General features: G+C 38.9%; 1 protein-coding gene across 1 annotated transcript in view; it reads right to left on the bottom strand.

Annotated features, from left to right (window-relative positions):
* SAXO1 (stabilizer of axonemal microtubules 1) overlaps nt 1-27098 on the bottom strand; it is a 110139-nt gene that overhangs the window by 23871 nt on the left and 59170 nt on the right. The window contains exon 2 of the mRNA XM_084238292.1: nt 2072-2251. Within this exon, the coding sequence (XP_084094418.1) occupies nt 2072-2251 (180 nt within the window). The remainder of the gene's footprint in view (nt 1-2071; nt 2252-27098) is intronic.

Below are 27098 nucleotides of genomic sequence, written 5' to 3'. Positions count from 1 at the left end.
TCCTGGGGAAGAAAGAATGGGAAGGAGAGAATTATTTCTGTTCTTTGTCCCTCCCATGGGTAACCTGCTGCTTTTTCTTTTTGACTCTTAAGATCAATAACAATTTTTTTGGGAAATTCTTTCAGTGTCTGCGTTCCTCCATTTTGACCACATCTTAACACGAATGATATTGTTATTCTGGCTTTGGCAGGGGCAGAGGGACCTTCTGGATGATATGTTTCTTGCTGTAAGTGACATGAGGCAAGAATAATTTAGGTCAGGTCAGAGGGGAAGTTTTTGTTTCGCAAAGCACCACCCAGAGAGAGGAGGGGGGGGGGGTTGTTTCCACCCAGGGGGCCCGCAGGCTAGGTGATGGGGCTGCTGCCCCAGGGAGCAGGTTTGTCTTCATTTTCCTAAGCTTGTAGGCAACAAACAAAAAATACCCTTCAGCATCTAACCTTCAAAGCATCCTTTTCTATATTCCCAGGACAGGAAACATATCTCTAATATAACATCATCCAAAGCTCTACTATATATTTCACAAGACACCTTGATTTCCTGAAATTTGGGTATAAACAGAGAGAAGACCAGCATCTAGAGGTTAAACTGGATATTTGCAGGCCACTCTACCTACCAATGACAAGTCTTGCCTATGTGCCTAGGACTTTTCATTAGCTTTGACTCCAGTTTTTTAAAAGGAAAAACAATTCTCAGGAATGTTTATTGTCTGCTGTGGTCTTTAGACTCTCAGAAATAAAAGATGCTGTTTTCCTGGCAAAATGAAGCCCAAACCTTGGAGTCCATATTTAGTAAGTCATAGGTTGAAATAAGTCATAGGTGTATAAATTAAAATTTTGTGTGTGAATCAAGTCCCAGAAACATAGTGCTTCGAACAAATCATTTAAGGTAACTGCTTAGTTGCCTTGTCATGCATCAGACAACCTCTAACCTTGCTCCCATTCTCAAGTTGTCTCTCTTCAGTGGTTCTCACCCAGTTCAGGAAGCCATTGACTTCACTTTTCCCCTCACTGGTCTTTCAGCCCCACAACCCAGACGTGGACTTCCTTTGGTCTAGAATGTACCAGCTTTTAACAGGAACACTTCATGCCCCAACCCACTATCTCAGCAGGGCCTATTTCCAGGTCTATCCTTGGGAACACTGGGAGGTAGAAAGAATTAGAGCTGTTCTGTTTAACCTGAGCCAACTGGGACCTTAATTAGAAAAGCACAAAATTATCAGGCAAGGAAGGAGCAATCAGAAGAGACTTGAGCAGGTCTGGGGCCTCTGTAACGTGCAGGCACTGCGCTGGGACAATTCACATGCACTGGCATCTCCACCTCACAGCAATCCTATGAAGAATATCAACAGCATGGAACTCACCCATCTTTCAGGTGCCTTCTGCATGCAAAACGTTTCTGCTCCCCTGGGTCATCAGTCACAAGTCACTATCTTGAGGCCACTAACTGAATTGTCAATGGCCAGTTCTGCTGGAGTCTTGCAACACGTGGAACAATCCTGAGACTGATCATTACTTCCTACCCCCTCAACACAGACACCTGTGCAGCCCTAACACATGGAGCCAGGTGGTTCAGAATCAGAGCTTAGAAGAGCCATTTGAAAGAAAAAATGTTCTTTGCTCAGATTCTTGGACATTCAAGGGAGTCCTAATTTAAAACCTATGGCATAATTTCCAAAAAGCTCCCCTTTTGTTATCAAGTCCTCTTTCACTACTATCACCATCACCCCCACCACCCAAGCTGACCTGGAACTTATGTACCAAAGCCCATCTTTTTCAGCAGTAGCTGCCCTCTTTCCATGCCTCTATTACTTAACCTCCAACCTTTATATCGATCAATTTAGTTTCACTTCCCCCATCCCACACAAGCAAGAATCCTTTCTCTTTAAAATGGAGTTGGCAAAAACCAAACAGACTAATACATGCAGGGTTTCCTTTCAGTGATACAGTAAGTTGGCATTAAGGCATTAATGGCCTATGCTGATACTGTACATTAATGCAATACTGCACATTAGCGCATTAATGTTATACATTAGGACTCCGGCAACAATGCTCTTCATACCATTTGCTCTCACCTCGATGTGGTCAGCCCTTCCATGGGTATGGACCCTTTCCGGTACTCCGCTTTGGGCTTGAAGGACTCTCTGGGCAGGTAAGAGTGATAGAGAGGGTAGTTCTCGGTGTATTCGGAGAGAAGACATGGTTTCTCTGTTTTATCATAAATCTTAGTAGAGAGATGTGGACAGTGGTGCCGCCTATAAAAGACACAGGAAATTTTAATGTTAGTTGATTACCTTCTTGGAAAGAATACATCCAGTGTGATCATACGCCTCCCAAATTATGCCCCAGATGATAAAATCATGACTACCAGCATTGAAAACAGAAATTTAACCCGTCTATTTCTCCCCTAACCTATGTGAAGTGGCCAGAATTTAGAAGGTTAGGGGGTAATTACTTGCTTTTTTTTTTTTTTTTTGGTAGTATTATTGACATACAACATTATTTCAGTCTCGGGTATATAGCACAATCATTTGACATTCGTATACATTACAAAATGATCATGACAATAAGTCTATTTACCGTCTTAACAACTTTCAGTTTTGCAACACCACATTGCTGGTTATATTCCCCGTGCTGTACATTACATCTCCTTGTTGACTTTGTAAATGGAAACTGGCCTCTTATTCTCCTTTATCCATTTTGCCCTCACTCCAACACTTCTCCCTCTCTGTAACCTCTAAACTGTTTGCTTTTTTATCGCCCCCCATAAAACAAGTGAAGTCATACAGTAGTTTCTCTTTTCTCTCTCTCTGACTTATTTCTTTTAGCATAACACCCTCAAGTTACATCTATGTTGTTGCAAGTAGAAAGATTTCATACTTTTTCATAGCTAAGTAGTATTATATTCCATTATGTATGTGTGTGTATCCATTCTCCTTTATCCATTTATCTATTGATGCTTCCACAGAATTTTCTAAATGATCTGTAGCTGAAATTAGTTAATCACAAAATTATATAGATCATAAAATTATGCACAAGCAAGGCCTACAAATGTCATACTGTCTTTTTTTAAGAGTCATTTATTTATTTATACAAGCACTGGGTACAGTCAGAAGCACGGGAGGGTGAGAGAATTCACCAGAGCCAGAGCGGAGAACAGAACAGGCAGACTGACGAAATACACTGCTGAGGGGAGCAGTTGGAGTGGCAGGAGAGGTCTGTCGCGTCATGTGGGACCCTTGCTGGTGGCCGGGGATCGAACCGGCACTGCAGAGGCTGAGGGCAGCTTTGCAGCCCAGCGCTCAACTGCTGCACCACCAGGGGAGGCCCGTCATATTGCTTTTTAAACATTGAAATACTTCCAGACCATAATAGGTAAATGACTGTAACCCCAGTGAGAGCCCTCTGAGTGCCACCCCAGCTGCCCTATCCCTCCCTAAATGTTTTCCCCAGCAATTAATTAGGAGTTCAATACTTGATCCTACAAGGGGGCTCCAAGACTGAGCATTAGAGCCAGGTTAGTGTTTTTCCTAATGATTGGCTCCTGGGTCAATTCAGAATATCACCTTTGCACATAAGAGCATCACCTAGCAGAAGCACCTCACTGAGCTAATAAATACGATTAACTCTGTGAAACCATTTTCACAGTGAAATTCTAGCTCTATTCTTCAAATGCTGCCTCCTAAAAAAGAGTTCTGCTGATCATTTTATGCCTAAAATACATACTGCTTCCCACCTTCAGTTTCTCTCATCACCATGGAGGCCTTTCTCACCACATTGGTATCTATAGCTGGCATGTTTATTTGTTGATTTTATTTATTGTGGGTCTCATCTATCAAGTCAGGATCTTACTATCTTGGCTGCTACATCCCAGTACCTTGTATCCTGCCTGACACATAGTAGGCCTCCAATAAACTTTTCTTAAGTGAATGACTAAATCTATAAATGAATGATTAAATCAAATTTCTGCCTCATATTCAGGTAGATGATAAAAGAAGATTTGAAGCTACAACTTTTAGGGAGATTTTCCATTTTTCATGCTAGTAATAAATAAACATCATTCTACTTAGAGCAAGGCAAAGGGCAGCTATTTGAGGTAACACAACTAAAGAACCTGTCAGTTACTTTGGTGCCCACATCTGATCCTTGCAAACCAGTGGGGGCACCTCTCGTCATCTGACACCAGTACATGAACAAAACTCCAGCCAGTGATTCCCAACTTAGTTTTATCAAGAATTATTGAAACAAGAAAGAACTCAAAGAAACAACCTAATCTCGAAGCTCAAAGATCTAGAAAAAGAACAACAAAAAAACCCCAAAACCAGTAGAAGAAAAGAAATAATAAAAACCAAAGCAGAAATAAATGAAATTGAAACTAAAAAAACAATCCAAAAGATCAATGAAACCAAGAGCTGGTTCTTTGAAAAAATCAATAAAATAGACAAACCCCTAGCCAGGCTCACAAAGGAAAAAAGGGAGAAAGCACAAATAAACAGGATCATCAATGAAAGAGGAGAAATCACAACGGACACAGCAGAAATCAAAAGAATAATCAGTAACTACTATGAACAGTTATATGGAAACAAGTTTAACAATCTAGAGGAGATGGACAAATTCCTACAACTCTACAATCACCCAAAGCTAGATAAAGAAGAAATAGAACACCTAAACAGACCAATTACAATTAGCGAAATTGAAATAGTAATCAAAAACCTCCCCAAAAACAAAAGCCCAGGACCTGATGGATTTACAAATGAATTCTACCAAACATTCAGAGACGAATTAGTGCCTATCCTTCACAAACTCTTCCAAAAAATTGAGAAGGAAGGGACAATACCAAACACGTTCTATGAAGCCAACATTACACTAATACCAAAACCGAACAAGGACAACACAAAAAAGGAAAACTACAGTCCAATCTCCCTGATGAACACTGATGCAAAAATCCGCAATAAAATTTTAGCTATCAGAATCCAACAATGTATCCATAAGATAATTCACCACGACCAAGTAGGATTCATTCCAGGGACACAAGGATGGTTTAACATCCGAAAATCAATCAACGTTATCCAACACATCAACAAAAAGAAATATAAAAACCATATGATAATATCAATAGATGCTGAGAAAGCTTTCGACAAAGTGCAACACCCATTCATGATAAAAGCCCTTGAAATTCTTGGGATACAAGGAACATACCTTAACATCATAAAGGCCATCTATGACAAGCCAACAGCCAGTATCATTCTCAATGGTGAAAAGCTGAAAGCAATTCCATTAAGATCTGGAACAAGACAAGGATGTCCACTCTCACCACTGCTTTTCAATATAATACTGGAAGTCCTAGCCAGGGCAATAAGACAAGAGAAAGACATCCAAGGAATCCAAATAGGAAAAGAAGAAGTCAAACTATCACTATTTGCAGACGATATGATATTATACATAGAGAACCCCAAAAACTCCACAGAAAAGCTAATTCAACTCATCAATCAGTTCAGTAAAGTGGCAGGATACAAAATCAACACGCAAAAGTCAGTAGCCTTCCTATACACAAACAATAAATATGAAGAAGAAGAAATCAAAAAAACCATCCCTTTCGTTATTGAAACAAAAAAAATCAAATATTTGGGAATAAATCTAACAAAAGAGGTAAAGGACCTATACAAAGAAAACTATAAAACACTGTTAAAAGAAATAGAAGAAGACACAAAGAAATGGAGAGATATCCCCTGCTCATGGATTGGAAGAATAAACATTATTAAAATGGCCATCCTTCCAAAAGCAATATACAGATTCAATGCTATTCCAATCAAAATTTCAATGTCATTCTTCAAAGAAATAGAACAATTATTGATGAAATTCATATGGAATCACAAAAAACCCCGAATAGCCAAAGCTCTCCTGAAAAAAAAAGAAGGGAATGGAGGCATCACACTCCCAGACTTCAAACTATACTACAAAGCCATAATCATCAAAACTGCATGGTATTGGAACAAGAACAGACATACAGACCAATGGAATCGAATAGAAAATCCAGAGATAAACCCACAGATTTATGGTCAACTAATCTTTGACAAAGGAGCAAAGACTATGCATTGGAGCAAAGAAAGTTTGTTCAATAAATGGTGTTGGGAAAACTGGGTCGCTACATGCAAAAGAATGAAGCTTGACCACTACCTCACACCATACACAAAAATCAACTCAAAATGGATTAAAGAATTAGACATAAGACCTGAAACCATAAAATACATAGAAGGAAATATAGGCGAAACACTACGTGATTTGCACATCAAAGACATCTTTACAGACACATCACCCAAAGCAGTGATAGTGAAGGCGAAGATAAACAGCTGGGACTACATCAAATTAAAGAGCTTTTGCACAGCAAAAGAGACAATAACAAAAACAAAGAGAAACCCCACCAACTGGGAGAACATTTTTGCACCCAACACTAATGATAAAGGGCTGATCACAAAAATCTGCAAAGAGCTGATGAGACTCAACAACAACAAAGAAAATAATCCAGTCAAAAAATGGGCAGAAGAGCTAAAAAGAAACTTCTCTGAAGAGGAAATGCAAATGGCCAACAGGCATATGAAAAAATGTTCAACATCACTTGTCATCAGGGAAATGCAAATCAAAACTACCATGAGATACCATCTTACACCAGTGAGAATGGCACATATTAAAAAAACTAGCAACAACAAATGTTGGCGAGGGTGTGGAGAAAAAGGAACTCTTCTGCACTGCTGGTGGGAGTGCAAACTGGTCCAACCACTGTGGAAAGCTGTGTGGAGATTTCTGGACCTACTAAACATAGAGCTTCCATATGATCCAGCAATTCCACTCCTAGGTATTTACCCAAAGGACACAGAAACATCAATTCCAAAGAACACCTGCACCCCTATGTTTATAGCAGCACTGTTTACAATAGCTAAGCTTTGGAAACAACCCAAATGCCCAAAAATAGATGACTGGATCAAGAAGATGTGGTACATATATACCATGGAATATTACTCAGCATTCAAAAAAGATAAACACATGCAATTTGCAGCAACATGGATGGCGCTGGAAGGGATCATGCTCAGCGAAATAAGCCAAAAAGAAAAAGAAAAATACCGGATGGTCTCACTCATAGCAGGAATCTAGAAAACTTAAATAAGGGACCAGGAAAATGAATAACTATAAGAAAGTGAAAATCAAAATCAACAAAAAACTATGAACCAGAGACACTTTTAGGGGGGCAGGGGTGGGAGGGGAGGGATTGGGGTCAGAATGGGGGCGCTATAATTGTATGGGGAATATAACAATAAAATTTATTATCTAAAAAAAAAAAAAAAAAAAAAAAAAAAAGAATTATTAACTTTTTTACCCTGAACTGATTTTAATTGTAGGAACTAAAATACATAGTTCTCATAGTTCTGGGCATACAGAGGAAAAAGAGACAGAGAACTCATCACTGCTTTAATCTAAAGCTATTTTCCAGCCAACAACTAACACACTGTTCATACTATTAATAACGTTGACCCTCTGTGTAAATGTTGTTGCCACCACTGTTTTTACTGGTTACTTCTCATCAACCCCAAGTCCCAAGAGAAAATAATCAACACCAATGTTCATAGGGCTAGAACTGCATGTTCACACGTGCATTTCGAGATTCCCCTCTATTTCCTTCTCATTTGTAGACTCCTGGATTGCAAAAGACTTAAGATGGTAAAAAAATTGCCACTATAACATTTTATTTCTGGTATTATAAAAGTACTGTCAGTTCATCCTAAATATTTTAGACTTATCAATAATTTACAATGGAAACTTGAGTGAATATGAAATCCTGAGTTTCACTCTGTTAAATACAGAGCTTAGTCTGTATTTAGTCAATAAAACCTTAATCTTTCTTTTTCAAAATGCTCATTGTTGACATTAATGTACAAATATATTGTATGTATTTAAGAAAATATTCCCTAATCATAGGTCTGTAAGTTGATAAGTGCTTTAATCTTCTGTACAGTTAAAAGACAAGTTATCATGTTTGCATAGTTAACAAAATAACCATCTCCCATAGCATATCAATGATAGATGTTATTTCTGTGCTCACAATCAGTCCAATTGTCTGAAATTTCAATCTTAGCCAATTAGTATCCTATCATTTTAGGATTCTTATAAACCTCAAGTCAGAAGTCAAGTAGTGCTGACTACCAAAAATATCTCTGCAGACATATTTTATTCACCTACATTCTGAGAGAAAAGTCAAGATTCTATAAAGGATAACTTAAATTCAGGCACTTGCAGTCACTTGGACCCCACAGGCACAACAGTAATTCCCCCTCTACAATACCCTTGTTTTGTTTGTTTTATTGAGCCAACATTGGTTTACAACACTATATAGGTTTCAGGGATACTGTTTCCAAACTCAGCAACAGTATATACTACACCACACCCACCACCAAATGGCCAGTCACCATCTACCAAAAACCAATCAAGCCCCTCTACCTGGTCCATTCCCCTCTGTTCCCCTCTGGTCACCACTGTTCTAGAAACTTATAAATGTCCGAGTCTGAAGATTTGTTTTTGTTTTATGTGTTCATTTGCTTAGTTTCTTTATAGTCCATTAAGGTCTATCCATGCTGTCATAAATGGCAAGATTACATCTTTATATGGTTAAGTAGCATCCTATTGTGCACATATACCATATCATCTTCATCCATCCATCCATCATCAAGTGCTCTTATTTTTTAAACCAGTAAAACTGGTGTTCATATAATCCTTTCTATATTGTCACCTTTTTAAATGTAATATACTATAAAGGCTATTCCAAAACCATTAATTTAATGACAGAATGCTAAATTGTCATTGGTATCATGAGAGGGATATTAGTAGAGCAAGCTTTCATCCAGATATTGGCATTCCACTAAGTGGCACTTGCAATCACTTGGACCCACAGGCATAACAGTAGATCCCCTCTCCAATGCCCTTGTTTTGTTTGTTTTATTGAGCAACATTAATTTAAAACACTATATTGGGGCCTCCCCAGTGATGCAGCAGGTTGAGCACAGCACCGTGAAGCTGTCCGCAGCCACTGCAGTGCAGGTTCAATTCCTGGCCGGCCAGGGAGATTCCCACATGGCGCAGCAGACCTCTCCTGTCATGCCCACTGCTCCCCTCAGCAGTGCTTTTGGTCTGTCTGCCTGTTCTGCTCCCCACTGTCTCTGGTGAATCCTCTCACCCTACCATACCTCTGGCCTGTACCCCAGCTCTTGTATAAAATAAACAAAACAAAACAAAATAAAATAAAATAAAACACTGTATAGGTTTCAGGGGTATTGTTTCCAAACTCAGCAACTGTATATACCATACTAGACCCACCACCAAATGGCCAGTCACCATCTATGTCTTTAATTATTTGGCTTAAAGCAAGTTAACTAGTCTGTCCCACTTTGAATTTTATTTTTAAGTCTCTTATTTGAAAATAAATATTTCACTGCCTGAGTTTGCTCATGGGGTTGCCTCCATTCCTTACTTGCACCCAAATACTTTAAATATACTTCTCAAGTTGCCCAGCATTCCAACTTCTTGGTCTGCCCGCTCCCACTTGAGGCGTTCCAAGTCTGCTCTCTCTATCCTGGAAGCTAGCCCAATGCTGATTTTATTTATTTATTAGCTGGATGGACAGACAGTATATGAACTGCTGAAAGATGTTTACAAGTCATCAAGAAAAGGAATATGAACAATTTTTTCAAGCATTAATAGAACCAAAAAGGAAGAGATTTCAATGCTCCATTTTTATGGACCTTGTCAGTGCCTAAGGAAAGTTCACGGCTCACCATACTTGGGGTACTAAAAGAAGGCTTGATAGTTACGAGGTAAAGAAATGAGCCCCCCTTCAAGCTCTCTGATCTTTCATCATTTTAGGAACTTCCACCTTGCTTGGACACACATTCAAACAAGTCTAGATTGGCCCAACAGTCAGCCAAGGCAAAGGGAAGCGAGAATACTCTGTTGGAACTCTTTGCACTTGCAAAAGTGGCTGCTACAGAATGTAAAATGACGTGGTTCTGAAAGACCAGAGATAAACGAAAATAATCCCGATCTTTTCTGATATTTGGTAAGGGAAATGGTAAAGGGCTTTCTTTTTTTTTTTTTAAGATGTATTTATTTATGCATACTAGAGCTGGGCTACAGGCCAGAGGTGTGGGGGGTGAGAGCATTTACCAGATACAGAGTGGGGAGCAGAACAGGTAGATATACTGAAATACACTGATGAAGGGAGCAGCGGGTGAGACAGGAGAGGTTTGCTGCAACACGTGGGTCACCTCCCTGGCCAATGGGGGATCGAACTCATGCAGTGCTTCAGTGGCTGCGGAGAGCTTCATAGTACCGTGACTAAACTCCACACGCCACCAGGAATGTCCCGGTAAAGATCTTTCAACTGAACCCATAAAAGTTTACCAACAGTTAACTTTGAGCACTGACTCCAAGCTATAGTCATAGAATTTTAAAATTGAAAAAGGTAGTGGAGAAGATCTGATGCAATGTCCCCATTCTGAAGATGAAAAATCTGAAGCTCGAAGAAGAATGTACATGATCTAGCCTAGACAGAACACAGGTCTCACCACAATTGAACACCAGATACGTTCTGTAACATGCACCTAACTCAGAACCATCATGACTCAGGTAATCCTAGAAGGAATGACAGAACTTTAAGGACCTTATAAGTACCTCTAGAATAACACTATCTGACAGAAATAGAAGGCGTCCATGAATGAGAACTACATGTCATTTTACATTTTCTAGTAGCCACATTAAAATGACAAAAATAAATTAGTAAAATTAATTTTAATATTTTGTTTAACCCAATATATTAAAAATATGATTTTAATGTATAACCAATGTAAAATTAGTAATGACATGTTTTACTTGCTTACTATATCTTTAAAATCCAGTATATGTTCTACATTTACAGTGCACCTCAGGACAAGTCATACTGTGAATGTTCAACAGACACACATTTTCCTATTGGAAAATGCAGGTCTAGTATCTGAAGACACAGACAGAAGAACTGCAAACATACAGAAGCTGTGAGCTCTCTCCACAGGCATAAGACAGAGAAACCTAGATATATTTTTGTTGATTACTATGTTATTTGCCTCATTCTTGTGCTCTCCACCTTGCCTTTTTTTGACACAATCAGAAGCATTAAAAGACATGAAAATTTAACTTACAGTGTTTTCCTTAATTCTCCTCACTCCATAGAGCTTCCATTTCACATACCTGTTGCCTGGAGCTGCCCTCCTGCCACTTACAATTTTCCAAAATGCTCCCGCTTCATCAAGGCCCATCTTGAATGCCACCATCCCCCCAGGGAGCTACTGATGACCCCACTGCACCAAGTTACTGGCTCTGAGTGTTTGGCATTGTGTCACTACCTCTTCCAAAGCCTGTGTTCTTCTGCACTGACTGGCATTATCCTCTAACTTATAAATGTTTGAGTTAAGGGCTGACATGGTTGTTTCTAGCTGTTAGAGGCTGGCCTGACACAAATTTAACAAAGTTTTGCAGACGCAGAGAACATTGACCATAATACAGATATTTTGCAGATTAATAATGCTTTTTTTAGCATTTTTTCAGTTATTTGATTTTGCATTTTGCATTTCCTCCCAGGATCTATTCTTTTGGCCAAAATACAAACTATTGGTGCCCTTTGAGAATGTTTGAGTTTTTCACTCTTGGGTTTTTGTTTTATTTTGATTGAGATTTCTTGTGCATGTGCATGCATATGTGTATACAGTAGAGCGCAAACTGGACAACAATTCTTTGGTCCTCCTCTGTCTCCAAGGAGACATAAAACATCTTAACTTTTGACCAAAAAAATATTTTTCATGATTGTAAACAAAGTTGTTCATCAGAACAATAGAAAGACATTTCTTCTGCAACCAACCGAATCTGTGGATATCATGACTTGTCTTGCCTCTACAATGGTCTTCTGGAATCCCCTGAGTCTAACCTGACATGGGCAGTGGGGAAGGCTCTCCTTCACCCTGAGAGGCTGAGTGGAACTTTTTTATGGAGAAAGGGACTTTGAAGACAGACAGACCTGATTTCCAATCCTAGCTCTACCACTGACTGCTTGTGCAAAGTTGAGAAAATTATTTTAACTCTTCTATACTTCTATATTCTATGTAATATTTGCATAGCAAACTCATAATACTCAGCATGATTGTGTGGATTAAATCAAGAGTAGAGGTAAAATACCTACCCCAATCCAAGGCAAGCACTCTGTAATCAACAGCTTGTATTTATTGAGCAATTACTACATACCAGTCTTGGATAATGTCCTGCCAAATACTCACAAACAAGTCTAGGAGGGAGACACAATTATTGTCCTTGTTTTATAAACATAAAAACTGTAGCTCAGGAGATGTTATCTCACTCAAAGTCACAGAGCCAGTGGGTGATGAAGTCTGGACTAGAACATGTGGTCTTCTGTCTGATTCCAAAGTCTATGCTCTTAATCATGGCCATGTACTATATGCTTGATGGGACCCAATCTGTATCAAACCAATCTGTTTTCAGGATGTTCTGATAAACATACAGACATCACTTGCTAGATAGCTCTTTAACCTGCTCCTTCCAAGTCCCCTTAGCTACCTCCAGAATCTTCTGAGGAAGGACATTCTCCCCTTTCCCACCAACTAAAACTAGTCTAATACAGACAAACAAATAGATATATTCCAAATGCTCTTTAAAACTCTGGCCTTTCCCCAGAGCTTTCTTTACTATCTAAACAGGAGCATATCATTAGATAAAGCAAGAATAGAAACAATTATCAAAACAAAGAACATGTAACCGTGGATCTAGAAAGACCCTGGAGTTCAACCAGCCCCACAGTTCCATCTCACAGATGTGGACAAGAGACGCTGAGTCATTGTTCAAGGTCACACAGCTGGTCAGCAGCAGCAGTGTTCACCCCAAGCCCCATATCACCTCCTACACAATTGACTTCCATTTACAATCCAATTTAAAACTCAAAGTTCAGGCTCTTACAGGATTTGCAGCCCATTTTTCCTTTTTCCCAGTAGTTGGAAGCCTGTGACCTGTCACAGCTGCTGTGCGAGGGAGGAAACACTTAGAGCAGAAAATGCATTCTTAATCTAAAAGAGCAGATGGGGCCAAGAATCACCAAAAACTCAAGTCATAAAAGTCATCATTCCACGTTGATAGCTTTGAAAGATTCCAGTGTATCTGGAAAAACAAAAGCTCTAAAATCCTAAGAGTAGTCTTCCTCTGAGAAGACCCAAATCTCTGAACGGCCTTGTCTCTTAACAACTCACAAAGTCAACCCAATTAGCCTCTAGGGTTGGTTCAAGTCAGTGTTTCTCCTGAAATGTATGTGTATCTACCCCACGATGGTTTATAAACTTTTCAAATATTTACTAAAATTTGTTCTCTTGATTTTATAATATACTCAGAGGCAAAAGGACAAGTGAGGATGTTTTTATGAACTACAAAATAAGACAGTATCTGAACATATGCAGACATATTTCATGCCAATCCCTAAAACAGGATGGCACACCCTCTCTGTCTCCTCTGCATAGATCTTTAGTTATCAAAGCAGTTTGAGAAATCTAACTCCAGTTTATATTCTACCCATGGTGTAAGCCGAGATTATAAACTAGGACCCTGTGGTAGTAACAAATCCTTCAGGGGCAGAAACTTGGTACTAAAAGTAAGACCTAACCCTGTGATAAAAGTAATCTTAAATACCATCCCGCACAAATATGACAAATGCACATGATGTGCCAATGGTGGTGACAGTCGGCGAGAGGGGGAAGAGGAACATTGAAAGATTCTGAGGTCACAACCAAGTTGCATGAGTATGACCGTCATGATTGAATAGCCATGGGTTAGGGAAGTGAGGACAGATGAGAAATATATGAATGAATCAATCAATCAATCAACAAAAGGAAGGAAGGAGACTGACAGGGAATTCTGATGGAAATATCCACAGACTGTTGAAAATGATGACTTAGGGAATCAAACATTTGAAAGACATCTGAAACGACAACAAAACCATAAAAAATATTAATTTTGTTGCCAAGAAGAGAAAAAAGAGGAATAAAAACAAAGCAAAAACTATGAAGGATAACCACCACATTTAGGAAACAGGAGAAATTTCAGGGAGTTTTGAAAAACTGACAAAAAGAAGTATCAGTGTCATAGAGATCAAATAAAGGATCTGAGTATTTCCCTATTAAATGCCACAGAAAAATCAAAAACGTTGAGGGTTGAGAAAAAGACATCTTATTTGGTGACAAGAAATCAATGTTAGTAGAGCAGTGGCTGGGTTTGAAGCAACAAATGCATGCTGCCGAAGAAGTGGAGAGAGACCAACATTCTGAAAATTCGAGTGTCAAAAAGCAAACTAAAAAAATATATAAAACAGGAGCTCAAGAAATGACAAGGAAGTATACAAGAAATGCTGACCAGTGATCATCATGATAGAAAAGGAGGAAAAAGAAGTGAAGTCAAGTCATCTTTTGAAAGTAGAGGAAAGATTAGTGGATCAGGATTTTTGATGAGCAAAAATAATGGGATGGAATCAGAGGCCGGACTGATTAAAGAGGGAAGATGAACGGGATTAAAGAGAGTAGAAATGGGATCTGGCCACCCTGGACTGATGCCCTTGACCTAGGGCACAAGGGCATCTATGGTGAGAAATAAGATGAGGTAGGAGTAACAACTGGAAAGACATTCCAGTTACACAGCGGAGTCTAGAGAGTGTGATGTGGGGCAATTAGAAGGGAGTACAGACCTGCCTCCAGTATTAGGGGCCCAACTAGTCCCAGCTAGCCCAGTGTTGGGACTTTCCGCAGCAATGCTCGGCAGCTCTGCGGAGGGACACTGTAGTTCAGCAAAATGAGAGGCTGAGGGATTTATGGGGCTATGAGCAGGTCTCATGAGAGAAACTTTGTTGGGATGCACAGCTACTGGACTGAGTAGGAGAAAGAAAGTCAACAAAAGCCAACAGTCCTTGGAGAAGCTGAGGGCCTGGAGAGTGCCACAAAGAATATATTCAGGGCCACCAGAGGATGGGCTCTCTACAGTCCCTTTCTCCTTGACCATCAAAAGAAGAGATTTTTCTCTTCTGAAAAAAATATTTAGATTAATTGGAGAAACTGATTCAGAAAGGTGCACTTGGTCAAGCTGTTCCCAGGAGATAGAGGGCAAAGTTTTTTGCAATATGGCCCCACTGAGCTTTGGACAGAGAGACAAAAGGAAACATGCAAGTCACTAAGGCACATTCTCTTTCCACCTAGAAACTAGACCAGTCCTCTCGAGGAACACAGGCACCACCACGGGCAGTTGTAACTTTGCATGTCTCCTTCCCCACACACCCACACCAAGCCCCTGGCAATACTCCACCAGGAACCCAATCCCTACATATGCCTCTTCATTCCTTCAGTTTCAATCAAAAATCTCTTCTATCAGAAGACCTTCCTGACCCCCAGATAGGTCGTGTTCACTCTGCTCTTCTTCCCATTCACTGAGTCCCTGCTCAGTCTGACTTCCTGGCAGATGAGTTTTGGGTACCACACCTCAGTGCATAGCACATGATAGGTAATCATTACATGAGTGCAAAAAGCATGTAAGAAAGCATGTAAGAACAATAATTACAGGTGACATGCTTGGGTAAGTTCTGACCATTGTGGCCTGACTCGGCAGCATACCAGCAAACTATTTAAAAAGAAAATTAAAAAGAAGATATGGTAGATATATACAATGGTATACTATTCAACTATTAAAAATGATAAAATTCTGCCATTTGCAACAATATGGATGGAACTGAGAGGTATTATGCTAGTAAAATAAGTCTGACAGAGGAAGACAAGTATAATATGATTTCTCTCATGTAGGATATATAGAGAAATTAAACTTATGAACTAAATCAAACAAACTTTTGGACTGTAAGGCCAACTTGTGGTTTACCAGATGGGAAGGGAGAAAGAAGGTAGGTAAACTGGGACAAAAAGGAGAGAATTTGACTACTACTAGTGAACTTAATATAGCACACACATTGTTGTATATATGTGTAGTATACATGTGTTGATTTTTTAATGGTGTAGACCTGAAACATATAATATAGAATGTTATAATGCAATCCTACTACAATAAAGAAATAATAATGAAAAGAAGATCCAGCAGCTAGATTCATGTTTGTTCACTGTTTTGTGTGGTTTTCCATATGTAAACAGAACCAAGAAATTGTGTTTAAAAAGCAAATCCTTAAACTTTAACCTGATTTCAAATCATATACATATATAATTTGAGCTGGATCACAAATCTAAATGTAAAAGCTAGTATTAAAAAATATTTAGAGAAAAGCACAGGAGAATCTTTGTAATCTAGGATAAAATAAAGATTTCTTAAACAAAAGAAAGCTGATAACCAAAAAAAGAAGGAATTGGTAAGTTAGACATTGCCAAAATCAAAAGTTACTGCTCAAAGACACCATTAAGAAAATAAGATGAAGACTTATACACTGAAAACTAAGGCACTAATGAAACTGAAAACTAAAATAAATGGAATGATATTCCAAGCTCATAAAATGGAAGACAATATTGTTAAATATCATTAAATGTCCATACTACCTAAAGCAACCTACAGATTCAATGCAATCACTATCAAAATTCCAATAGTATTTTTCATAGAAATAGAACAATGCTAACATTTACAAGAAACCATAAAAAACTTAAATGGTCAAAGAAATCTTGAAAAAGAGCAAAGATGAGGCTATCACACACCCCAATTTCAAACTATATCACAAAGCTATAGTAATCAAAAAGATACTGTCATAAAAACAGAGTCATAGATCAATAGATCAGAGTATCAAACCCAGAAATAAACGCATACACATACATGGATGATTAAAACAAAGGAGCCAAGAATATATAATGAGGAAAGGGCAGTCTCTTTAATAAGCAGGATTAGGAAAACTGGACAGTCACATGCAAAAGGACCACCATCTTACCTCCTACACAAAAATGAACTCAAAATGAATTGAAAACTTGAAGATCTGAAACCATAAAACTCGGAAAAGAAGCAGATGGTAAGTTCCTGACATCAGCCTTGACAATGATATTTTAGAATCTAACACCAAAAGGAAATGTAACAAAGGCAAAATAAACAAGTGAAGTTACAGCAAATGCAAAGGCTTCTTCTGTACAGCAAAGAAAACCATTAGCAAAATGAAAAGACAACCAAATTGGAGGAATTATTTGCAAACCATTTATCTGATGTGAGATTAATATCCAAAATATGTATATAACGCATTCATACAACTCGATTGCAAGGAAAACACACACACAAAACAAAGCAGAGAAGCTGCATACACATTTTTCCAAAAAGGACATACAATGGCCAACAGGCATATGAAAATCACTAATCCATCAACAAAATGCCAAATCACAGTGAGATAACACCTCATACCTGTCAAAATGGCTAATACCAAGAAGATAAGAAATAACAAGTGCTGGTGAGGATGTGAAGAAAAGAGAACACTTGTGCACTGTTAGTGAGAGTGTAAACTGGTCTCACCTGTATTATTAGGTTCCTTAAAAATTAAAGCAAGGGGCCTCCCCAGTGGCGCAGCGGTTGAGCGCTGGGTTGCTAAGCTGCCTGCGGCCTCTGTGGCGCCGGTTCGATCCCCGGCTGCTCCCCGGCCACCAGAGGAGGGTCCCACATGGCGCGCAGACCTCTCCTGCTGCCCGCTGCTCCCCTCAGCAGTGTACTTCGGTCCTTCTGCCTGCTCTGCTTCCCGCTCTGGCTCTGGTGAATTCTCTCACCCTCCCGTGTTTCTGACTGTATCCAGTGCATGTATAAACAAAACAACAACAACAAAAAAAAACCAAACAAATAAATTAAATAAAAATAAAACATGCCTTTATAAAATAAAAAAATTTTAAAAATTCAAAAAAAAAATTAAAGCAAGAACTACCATATGATCCAGCAATTCCACTTCTGGGTATTTATCCAAAGAAAATAAAAACACTAACTAGAAAAATATGTGGACCACTTTGTTCATTCCAACATTATTTATAATCAAGGAAACAAAGTTGTCCACTGATGGACACCACATCCACAATGGAATATTATTCAAGTCATGAAAAATGAAATCCTGCAATCTATGGTAATATAGATGTACCTTTAAGTCATTATGCTAAGTGAAATAAGTCAGAGGAAAACAAACACTGTATGATCTCTCTTTTATATGTGGAATCTAAAACAAAACTCACCAAGCTCATACATACAGAGAACGAATTAGTGGTTTCCCAGAAGGTTAGATAGAGAAGGGGGTAAAATGTTTAAGCGGGTCAAAAGGTACAAACTACTAGTTATAAGATAAATCCTGGGGATGTAATGTACAACATGGTAACTATAGTTACAAGTACCTTATTACATTTTGGAAACTGCTAAGAGTAGATTTTAAATTTCTTGCCACAAGAGAAAAATTTAACTCTGTATGATGATGGATGATAACTACATTATATACAAATATCAACCCAACATGTTGTATATCTGCAAGGAATATAATAGGTCACATACACCCTAATTTGGAGAAGGGGAAGAAAAGCCAGCTACATGCTTAGAAACAGTGTTCACAAACACTTCTAGTGAGTGACTTGTATCTTGGATATAAAATATCGCATAATACTAATATAAAGAAAAAATAACAAAAGGTTTGAACAGAACTGTCACAAGAAGATATACAAATGGACAATAACAGAGATAAAAGGGCTTGACATCATTAGTCATTAGGGAAATGCAAGTTTAAACTATAATGAGATATCACTACAAACAAAGTAGCCAAAACTAAAAAAGACCAACTAAACCTATTGGCAAAACTACTGGAGTTATAATTCATTGATAGGAATGTAAAATGGTTCAAACCAGTTTGGCAAAAAGTATAGCAGTTACTACATGCTGGTTTACCTGCTAGCCAACAATTCCATTCCTTGGAAATTACCCAAAAGAAATAAAACCAAAGACTCACAACAAAGAACTGAACAAGAATGTTTATAGAACTTCTTCATATAATCAAATACTACAAACAGATATACTGATATATAATCATCCAGTGGAAACTAAGTAATAAAAAGGAACAGACTACTTGTAGCCACACAACTGCATGGGTAGGTTTCAAGAATATTTTGCTGAGTAAAAGAATCAAAAAAAATACATTATGGGCCTCCCCGGTGGCGCAGTGGTTGAGCGCTGGGTTGCGAAGCTGCCGGCGACCTCTGCGGCGCCGGTTCGATCCCCGGCTGCTCCCCAGTCACCTGAGGAGGGTCCCACATGGCGCGCAGACCTCTCCTGCCGCCCGCTGCTCCCCTCAGCAGTGTACTTCGGTCCTTCTGCCTGCTCTGCTCCCTGCTCTGGCTCTGGTGAATTCTCTCACCCTCCCGCGCTTCTGACTGTACCCAGTGCATGTATAAACAAAAACAAACAAACAAATAAATAAATAAACATGCCTCTATTAAAAAAAACAATTAAAAAATACATTATGATTCCATTTATATGAAATTCTAAAATAGGAGAAACTAATCTTTAGTAGAAAAAAGTTATTATCAGTGTATCACTGGAGAAGAGAGAAAGAATTATTGGAAGGAGGAACTTACTGGGAATGTAATAATGTTCTCTATCTTGATAGAGATTTGTGTTACACATGTCCATAAATTCATCAAAGTTCAGCAAACACCTCAAGATATGTGCATTTCATTATGAATTTACCTCAAATGAAAAAAATTAACATTGAACTATAATTAATGATACAAATGCTGAACTATTTAGAGAAGTTTATTGATCTCTAATTCACTGAAATACAATAAAAATGGATTGATGGATGGACAGACAATGAGATGGATAGAGATCTGTTTATGATAATGATAGAATCCAGACAAAATATAGTCACTTTAAAATTCTTTCAACTTTGTATGCATGATAGAAATTTTTCAGAATAAAATGTGGGAGGGTAAAAGCTTGTAAAAAAATAAAAAAAACATGTGATCGTGGCATTGTGGCTATGTATGAAAAAGTCCCTACTCTTGGAGAAGCATATTGAAATCTGTAGAGGTGAAATGACAAGATCTCTAGAATTAATGGATAAGCCCAGGCTGGCAAACTCTTGATAATTATGGGAGCCAGGAAATAGACACATGGGGTTCATGTCTCTATTCTTTTTTGGAGATTTAAATGTTTTAATTAAAGACATATTAAAACAAATCCCTAAGAGGTAGGGCCTTCACGAAGCAAGCGTGTATCTGCTCAAGTAAGAGTTCCCTAGAGGCTAATACGGCTTTAGTCCAACCATCTGGGACAAAACAGGATCTTGATTTAAGCTGATGATAAATGCAGAGCCAACAACTAAAGGAAGCTTCCCTTCTCACACTCTGAAGTTTGTCAGCTGCACTGGGCCTGTTCCCACATGGCCCTGAAGAGTCCTCCAGCCAAAAAGCAGCAAACTTGCATCCTTAACGGGAGTTTCACTCTCTTCTCAAGAAATCTAGTAAGTACCCTGTGAATTTAAAATGAAACCCAACAGCTGCACTAAACAAATCTTCCCAAGGCTCTCTTCCAGGCATTGCAAACCACCACCAAATCTCTTTAATCCCAATCTTAAAACAACTGTCCTTAACCTGCTACCTCTCCACTACCCAATATTGGGTTGCTTGTATGGCACTATGTGATTTATCACAGAAATTATCCCAAAATATTTTTAAATGTTTTTTATTTGTTGCTCCATCTAGGCTCTTTAGGAGAGTCAGGCAGGTAGCTTCTTGACTATTAAAAAACAGCTAAACCCAATCCCTAGAAAACCTGCAAGCTTACTAAAATGTATTTGGATTGCTGGGTGAACAGTTCCTGACACACCTACAGTGGACAGAGCTTTCTCATATTGTCATATCATATTCTCCTTGCAATGCAAACAGCTAAGCAAACAAATTATTAATGCCCCACCACTCTCCCAAATGAGAAAGAGAGGCCAAGGGGTTAAAATCATTAGTGGTAAAAACCAGGACAAATGGTGGTTTTGAGGACTCAAGATGTTCTTTTCTTCATAGCAAATTCCTTTCTGAAGAAAATTCAAGTTGATCACTAAGAATATTAGACACTTCCTACAATCACAGAGTTTGTTATTGAGGGTTGTGTGGCCTCTGACTTACAACGTTTTAAGAGTAAGCAGGACTCAGTGAGCATTGATCTTACTTGATGAAGCAAGGAAAGAAAACAGTTGGATACATGCCATCACCCATAAAACCCCAGATGTTTGTCATGATGTTTCAACATGTTACTGTCTCATAATTAATTAAGGTAAAAAGACAATAGCTATGCTATATACCATATTAATTTCTACCATCCAGCTGACATAAGCCACTCATGTACAAATTTGTTTCATAATTTCTCCCTCCATCTATGCCTCCTCCTCATTTTGTAAAAATAACCAAGGGTGGTTCGGAGGTTCAGCTCTTTTCTGGGAGATGACCAGGGAATGGCCATGATGACACTGTGCTGTCATCTTTAATGTTGGATTACCCCAAGTAATATTTCATAAAAAACTTCTCCCTCCTTCAAGTTTGGGGAAAGAACTGGAAGTACTAGGTGACTCTACATAAAACACTGGCAATGGGCTGAGCTGCACTCACTACCCATATCTACTGGCGTGGGTAGTGTCACCACTGCCCTGGATTTCTGCTCTGAGCTTTAGCAGGTGAACTGGTAATAATATGAAGATGGCCAAATGCAGAGAGAGCAGGAACCCAGGCATAGCTGCACTCCATCTTCTTCAGCAAAGAATCCCAGCATCCCATCTCTGGGGTATAATCACACTTTCATGTCCTACATGGAATTACTCAAAAATCTGGGAGTAGTCACAAGCCTTGTGAATTACTGTAAGTTACCAGGCACTTCATAGTGTTTATAGATGTCCCATTGCCTTGAGCTCAAAACTTGGTGCTGAGGTATCTTAAGTCTCTAAATCAAGTTTTCAATGCCAAGATCCCTCTCTCAAATCTTCTGGGGCCTTTCCTTCTCTAAACACAGACTTGTCTCATGCTCTGTGTAATGGAGAGGCAATGGCTCCCCATCAGTCTCCCTACCCCAGTCTGATCCCCCTGCCCTCCCACCCAATACCTTTCCCACTAACCAACCACAAAAAGGAGCATTTTTTACTTTTGCAACAGCAAGTAGCACCATAAGACCTGCAGGCAGAAAGACCTGACTCTAATAGCCAATGCCTAATTCAAAGAGTGAGGATGACTCCACCCTTCACAGGTAAGTTACTGACCTAATCATCATACTGAATATCCCCCTGTGCTCCACTGCTACTTGCTTTAATCCTTGAAACCTTTGGAATTTCAACTGACACCAAAATTTCAACAACTGTTACATATTCTCCATCAAAAAAGATTTACTAATGCTAATCTACCTTTTTTTCCCTCTGCCTCTAAGGAGTCTTTCATAATTTAAACCAAGTCTCCTATAATGTCATTAAAGTACAGAAAAATAATTTGAAACAAAGAGTGGAATGATTTTAGAGAAAATAGCCTTATTGCACTACATTTATTCCTCCGTGTACCATAAATATTTTTAAACAGGCATTTGATTCTTAGGGACTGAAGTCACCGTTATAAGACACCCCCTTCCACCCCCCAAAAAAGCAGGAGTCTAAATTTCGAGTTTAATTATTACCACAGCTGAGCAGCTGGAAAGAGATTACTTCATTGTGCTGTGTGTTCATAATTCAACATGTCAAAGTGATCTCTGATTTCATTAAGGATTTTTCTCTATTTCTCCTCAGAAGTTTAGCTTAAAGGGAAAAATTTTAGATCACCTCTACTTTCCAATATAGTCTTATCTCTGGAAATTAAAGTTTACTGGCAGAAACTTTACACTCAAAGTGTAAAACCCACTCATTCAATAAACTATGACATAAAATGTTAAAGGCAACCAACTGTCTTATCTCTAAAAATATCATGCTTTACATTGATCGCTCAATAACCAATAACAAAAGACCGGGCTTTGTTTTGTTTGCTTTGACAAACATACAAAGATTTCTGGCATAAAGAACCAAATTACAGAAATTAGGCTTTTTTATTCTTTTTTTAGTTTATATACTTTAGCTAAAATCAGAACTTGTTAAACCCCTTGGGCTTCTGGAAGAATGCAAAGGATTTAAAGAGCATTTCTTACCAGACCTCCCAGATTCTGGCAAAGTTCTAGGGAACAGGGAGGTGTTAAGAGAGAACAGGCAGATATACACACTGTGGGTTTTAATTCTATTGCTGATTGCTGGTAGAAGATAACCTTTCTTTACAAGAAAAAAAATGAGATTCCCAAAAAATAAAATTGTTGACTCTATAATCCAAAGTCACTGAACAAACACCATACATTTATATTGGACTGACTAAAGACTTCTCCATGGGAACTTTGCCTTTTGTTTGTAAAGGTATAAAATTTGTACACCAATAGATTTGTATACCTTCAAAGGTAGTATGAGTAATTAGACTTTATTGAGCACAAATCAGACACAATTTTTAATTATCTGCATTATCTCACCATAATCTTTAAAACAACCAGTTCTTAGACTAGAAGACATACAAGACTCAACTGTGAATCATGCTACAGAAAACATAGGACTGTGAAAGATGGTCAGAGAACCAGTTCAGTCACAAGAGGCACAGAAGGATATTCCTAAGGGAGAGAAAAATGTGATCTGTCTCTGAACCTCTAAGATGTCCAGGGTGCCAAGGGTAAGCCTCCCTTAGCCTCTACCAAATTCCATCCCTTTTCTCATATTCTATATTATAGGCCTCTATCAGGAGGACATAAGAGTCAGCTTAAGGGGCCTCCCTGGTGGCACAAGGGTTTAAGCATCAGCACTATGAGGCTGTTGGGGCAGCCACTGCAGCACAAGTTCGATCCCCAACCAAGGAGCTAACCCACATGGCATAGCAGACCTCTTCTGACTCGCCCACTGCTACCCTCAGCAGTGTATTTCAGTCAGTCTGACTTTTCTGCTCCCCACTCTGTCTCTGGTGAATCCTCTCACCCCCCACACCTCTGGCCTGTACCCTGGTTCTTGTATTCATAAATAAATCTTTAAAAAAAAAAAAAAGAGCCAGCTTAAGAAAGCTCAAAGTGGGGACAGTTTGAGGATTAAAATGATAGTAACGGGTTAAAACCCAATGACTGAAATAGAACCATGAGTCCATGATGAAATAAATATAATAAATGAAGGAGAGGGGAATGTTCTTACAATACAAAGCCAAATAATAAACATAGAAGAAACAGGGGAAATGGATCATCGCTATTTGGCAACCATGGTGGTGGTGGATGCAGGTGGGAGTCGACCATGGACAATAAAGCTGATGGGTCATGTTTTGATGAGAACAGGATATTGGCATCATACCAGAATATCTCCCCATAGTAATCAAATACAAAGGGAAAATGGCGACTTTACAAGTGGAGACACCTGGGAGACCCCACATAATCAAGGTTAACATCACCAGTGTTCAGATGGGTGTTGATCATGTGTCTCTTGACGTGATGCACCAAGAACTCAGCATCATTTTCTGTGGTTTCCTCCTAACAGTAAATGACCTGAATCAACTCATGAGGAAATATTGGATGGATCATGGAAGGTCATCCCACAGAATGAAAGGCCTGTCAAGGGCATGACACACAAAGAAAAAGCTAAGGACCAGTTACAAGTTAAAGGAAAATGGTGAGAGGTGGTAACTAAATGCAGGACATACTCCTGGATAGGACCTCGGACCAGAAAGGAAAAACACATTGTTGGAACACTAAGAGAAATCAGAACAGTCTGTGGATTGCGTGTTAGCATTGTATGGTGGGTTTTGTTCTATTGATGGTCCTTGTTTGGAGATTATTAGGGATGATGACTAGTCATGTCAGGAAAAGGAATGTGCATGCACCGAAACTTTGGCTTGTTTTGCCTTGAAGTCTCGAAGAAAAGTAACAAAGAATTCTGGGTAATGTTAATATCTGTGATATATCAAAATTCTGCTTCCTGGCAGCCACTGGGCTAGATACTGCAGATGCATTATTTTTAATTTTCTCTACAGGTCTCTGAGCTGTCCCCAATTTTATATGAGGAACTACAGGTGAGGTGTTGGGAGGAGCCATTCCCCCAGTTCTCACAACGTGCTGTGACCAAGAACTTCCACTGGGGGAGTGAGATTTCACTCCAAGGTTCCACTTTTTTTTTTTTTTTTAAGATTTATTTATTTACTTATTTATACAAGCACTGGGTACAGTCAGAAGCGGGGGAGGCTGAGAGAATTCACCAGAGCCAGAGCGGGGAGCAGAGCAGGCAGAAGGACCGAAGTACACTGCTGAGGGGAGCAGCGGCCGGCAGGAGAGGTCTGTGCGCCATGTGGGACCCTCCTCCGGTGGCCAGGGAGCAGCCGGGGATCGAACCGGCGCTGCAGAGGCCGCGGGCAGCTTAGCAACCCAGCGCTCAACCGCTGCGCCACCGGGGAGGCCCCAAGGTCCCACTTTTAGTAGGTGACCAAGCCACAGTTAAAACCCATATTTGGCAGATTCTAAGGCTCACATCTTTTCTGCTACATCCTTCACACATTTATTTACATGTATTAAATTGTCTTTGTTTCACAATAATTCTTAAATATCCTTCCACAAAAAAAAGGCCTGTATGTGTCCATGTACATGTGAAAAGAGAGAAAAAGATTGAGATTGAAACAAAATATTAACAAGAGGGGGCCCTATAATGTATGATACAGCGATGAGAGTGGTCTGGGGAGCTGTGAACCTATTCCTCTGAATCCCATACACTGACATAAGCCAATGTTACCTCCAATAATAAGAATATTATAAAAAATTATTAGCAAGTAGAAAATCTGGGTGAGGTGAAAGATATGGAATTCTTTGTACTTAATTTTTTTTATTTTATACATTTTTTACATTTTTCATTTTTGCACAACGTATGCATTTTCATCTTGGTTATCGTCCCCATACAATTCCCACCACCCTTGTTTTGATCCTACTCCCTCCTCCCCCACCCACCCAGTAGTGTGTCTCTGGTTTATAGTTGCTTGTTGATTTTGATTTTTACTTTATTATAATTAGGTTTTTTCCTGGTCCCTTATTTAGGTTTTCTAGATTCCTGCTATGAGTGAGACCATCCGGTATTTTTCTTTTTCTTTCTGGCTTATTTCACTGAGCATGATCCCTTCCAGCTCCATGCATGTTGCTGTAAATTGCATGAGTTTATCCTTTTTGATTGCTGAGTAATAATTATTTTTTACGATTTTTCATGTTTGAAAATATTTTTTGTAAAACACATATGTAAGAAAAAAGGACACTGGCCCATTAGTCACACTGACCTAAGTTTAGATCCTAACTCAGCAATCTGATCTCTGACCCTAAGGAAATAACATGGTTCTGACCATAAGGAAATAATATGATTCACAACTGTAACATATTAAAAAAAATAATTTCTATTGCACCCCACAGAAGTAATTTAAAGGTAAACTAGATAACCCATAAAAATAGTTACCATTTATTGGAACTTACTATGTGCTAACATTTTAGAAATACTACTTCTATCCCACTGAACAATCTGGCATACATATTAAGATTCCCAATTTACAGTAAGACTATTCTGAGAAATGACACGTCCTGACTAATAGTAAAAGAATAGAACTCAAACCAGAAAGTCAGCTTCCAAACCCTACCCTCATTCTACCTCACTGTGCTTTGAGCCCTACCCCCTTTGCTTGGGGTATTGAAGGAACTCAAGTAACATTGATTTTTCAAGCAATAGACTTTTGGACTGTAAGACCCAATTTGTGGTTACCAGGAAGGGGGTGGGGGGCAGGAGCAAGCCTATAGTGAAGGATAGAACTGGACTTTGGGGTGAACTTATATAGAATAGTTACATCTTGATTTTCAACAATGCATACCTGAAGCTTATATAATGTTATAATACAATAGTATTTCAATTATATATATATTGATTTTCTCACCAAGTCATATAGTACAAGAGCAGACATGATTAAATGATTG

This window comes from Talpa europaea (genome assembly GCF_964194135.1).
Source record: "Talpa europaea genome assembly, chromosome: 7".
NCBI classification, from domain to species: Eukaryota; Metazoa; Chordata; class Mammalia; order Eulipotyphla; family Talpidae; genus Talpa; species Talpa europaea.
This window is presented reverse-complemented; position numbering and strand designations above follow the sequence as displayed.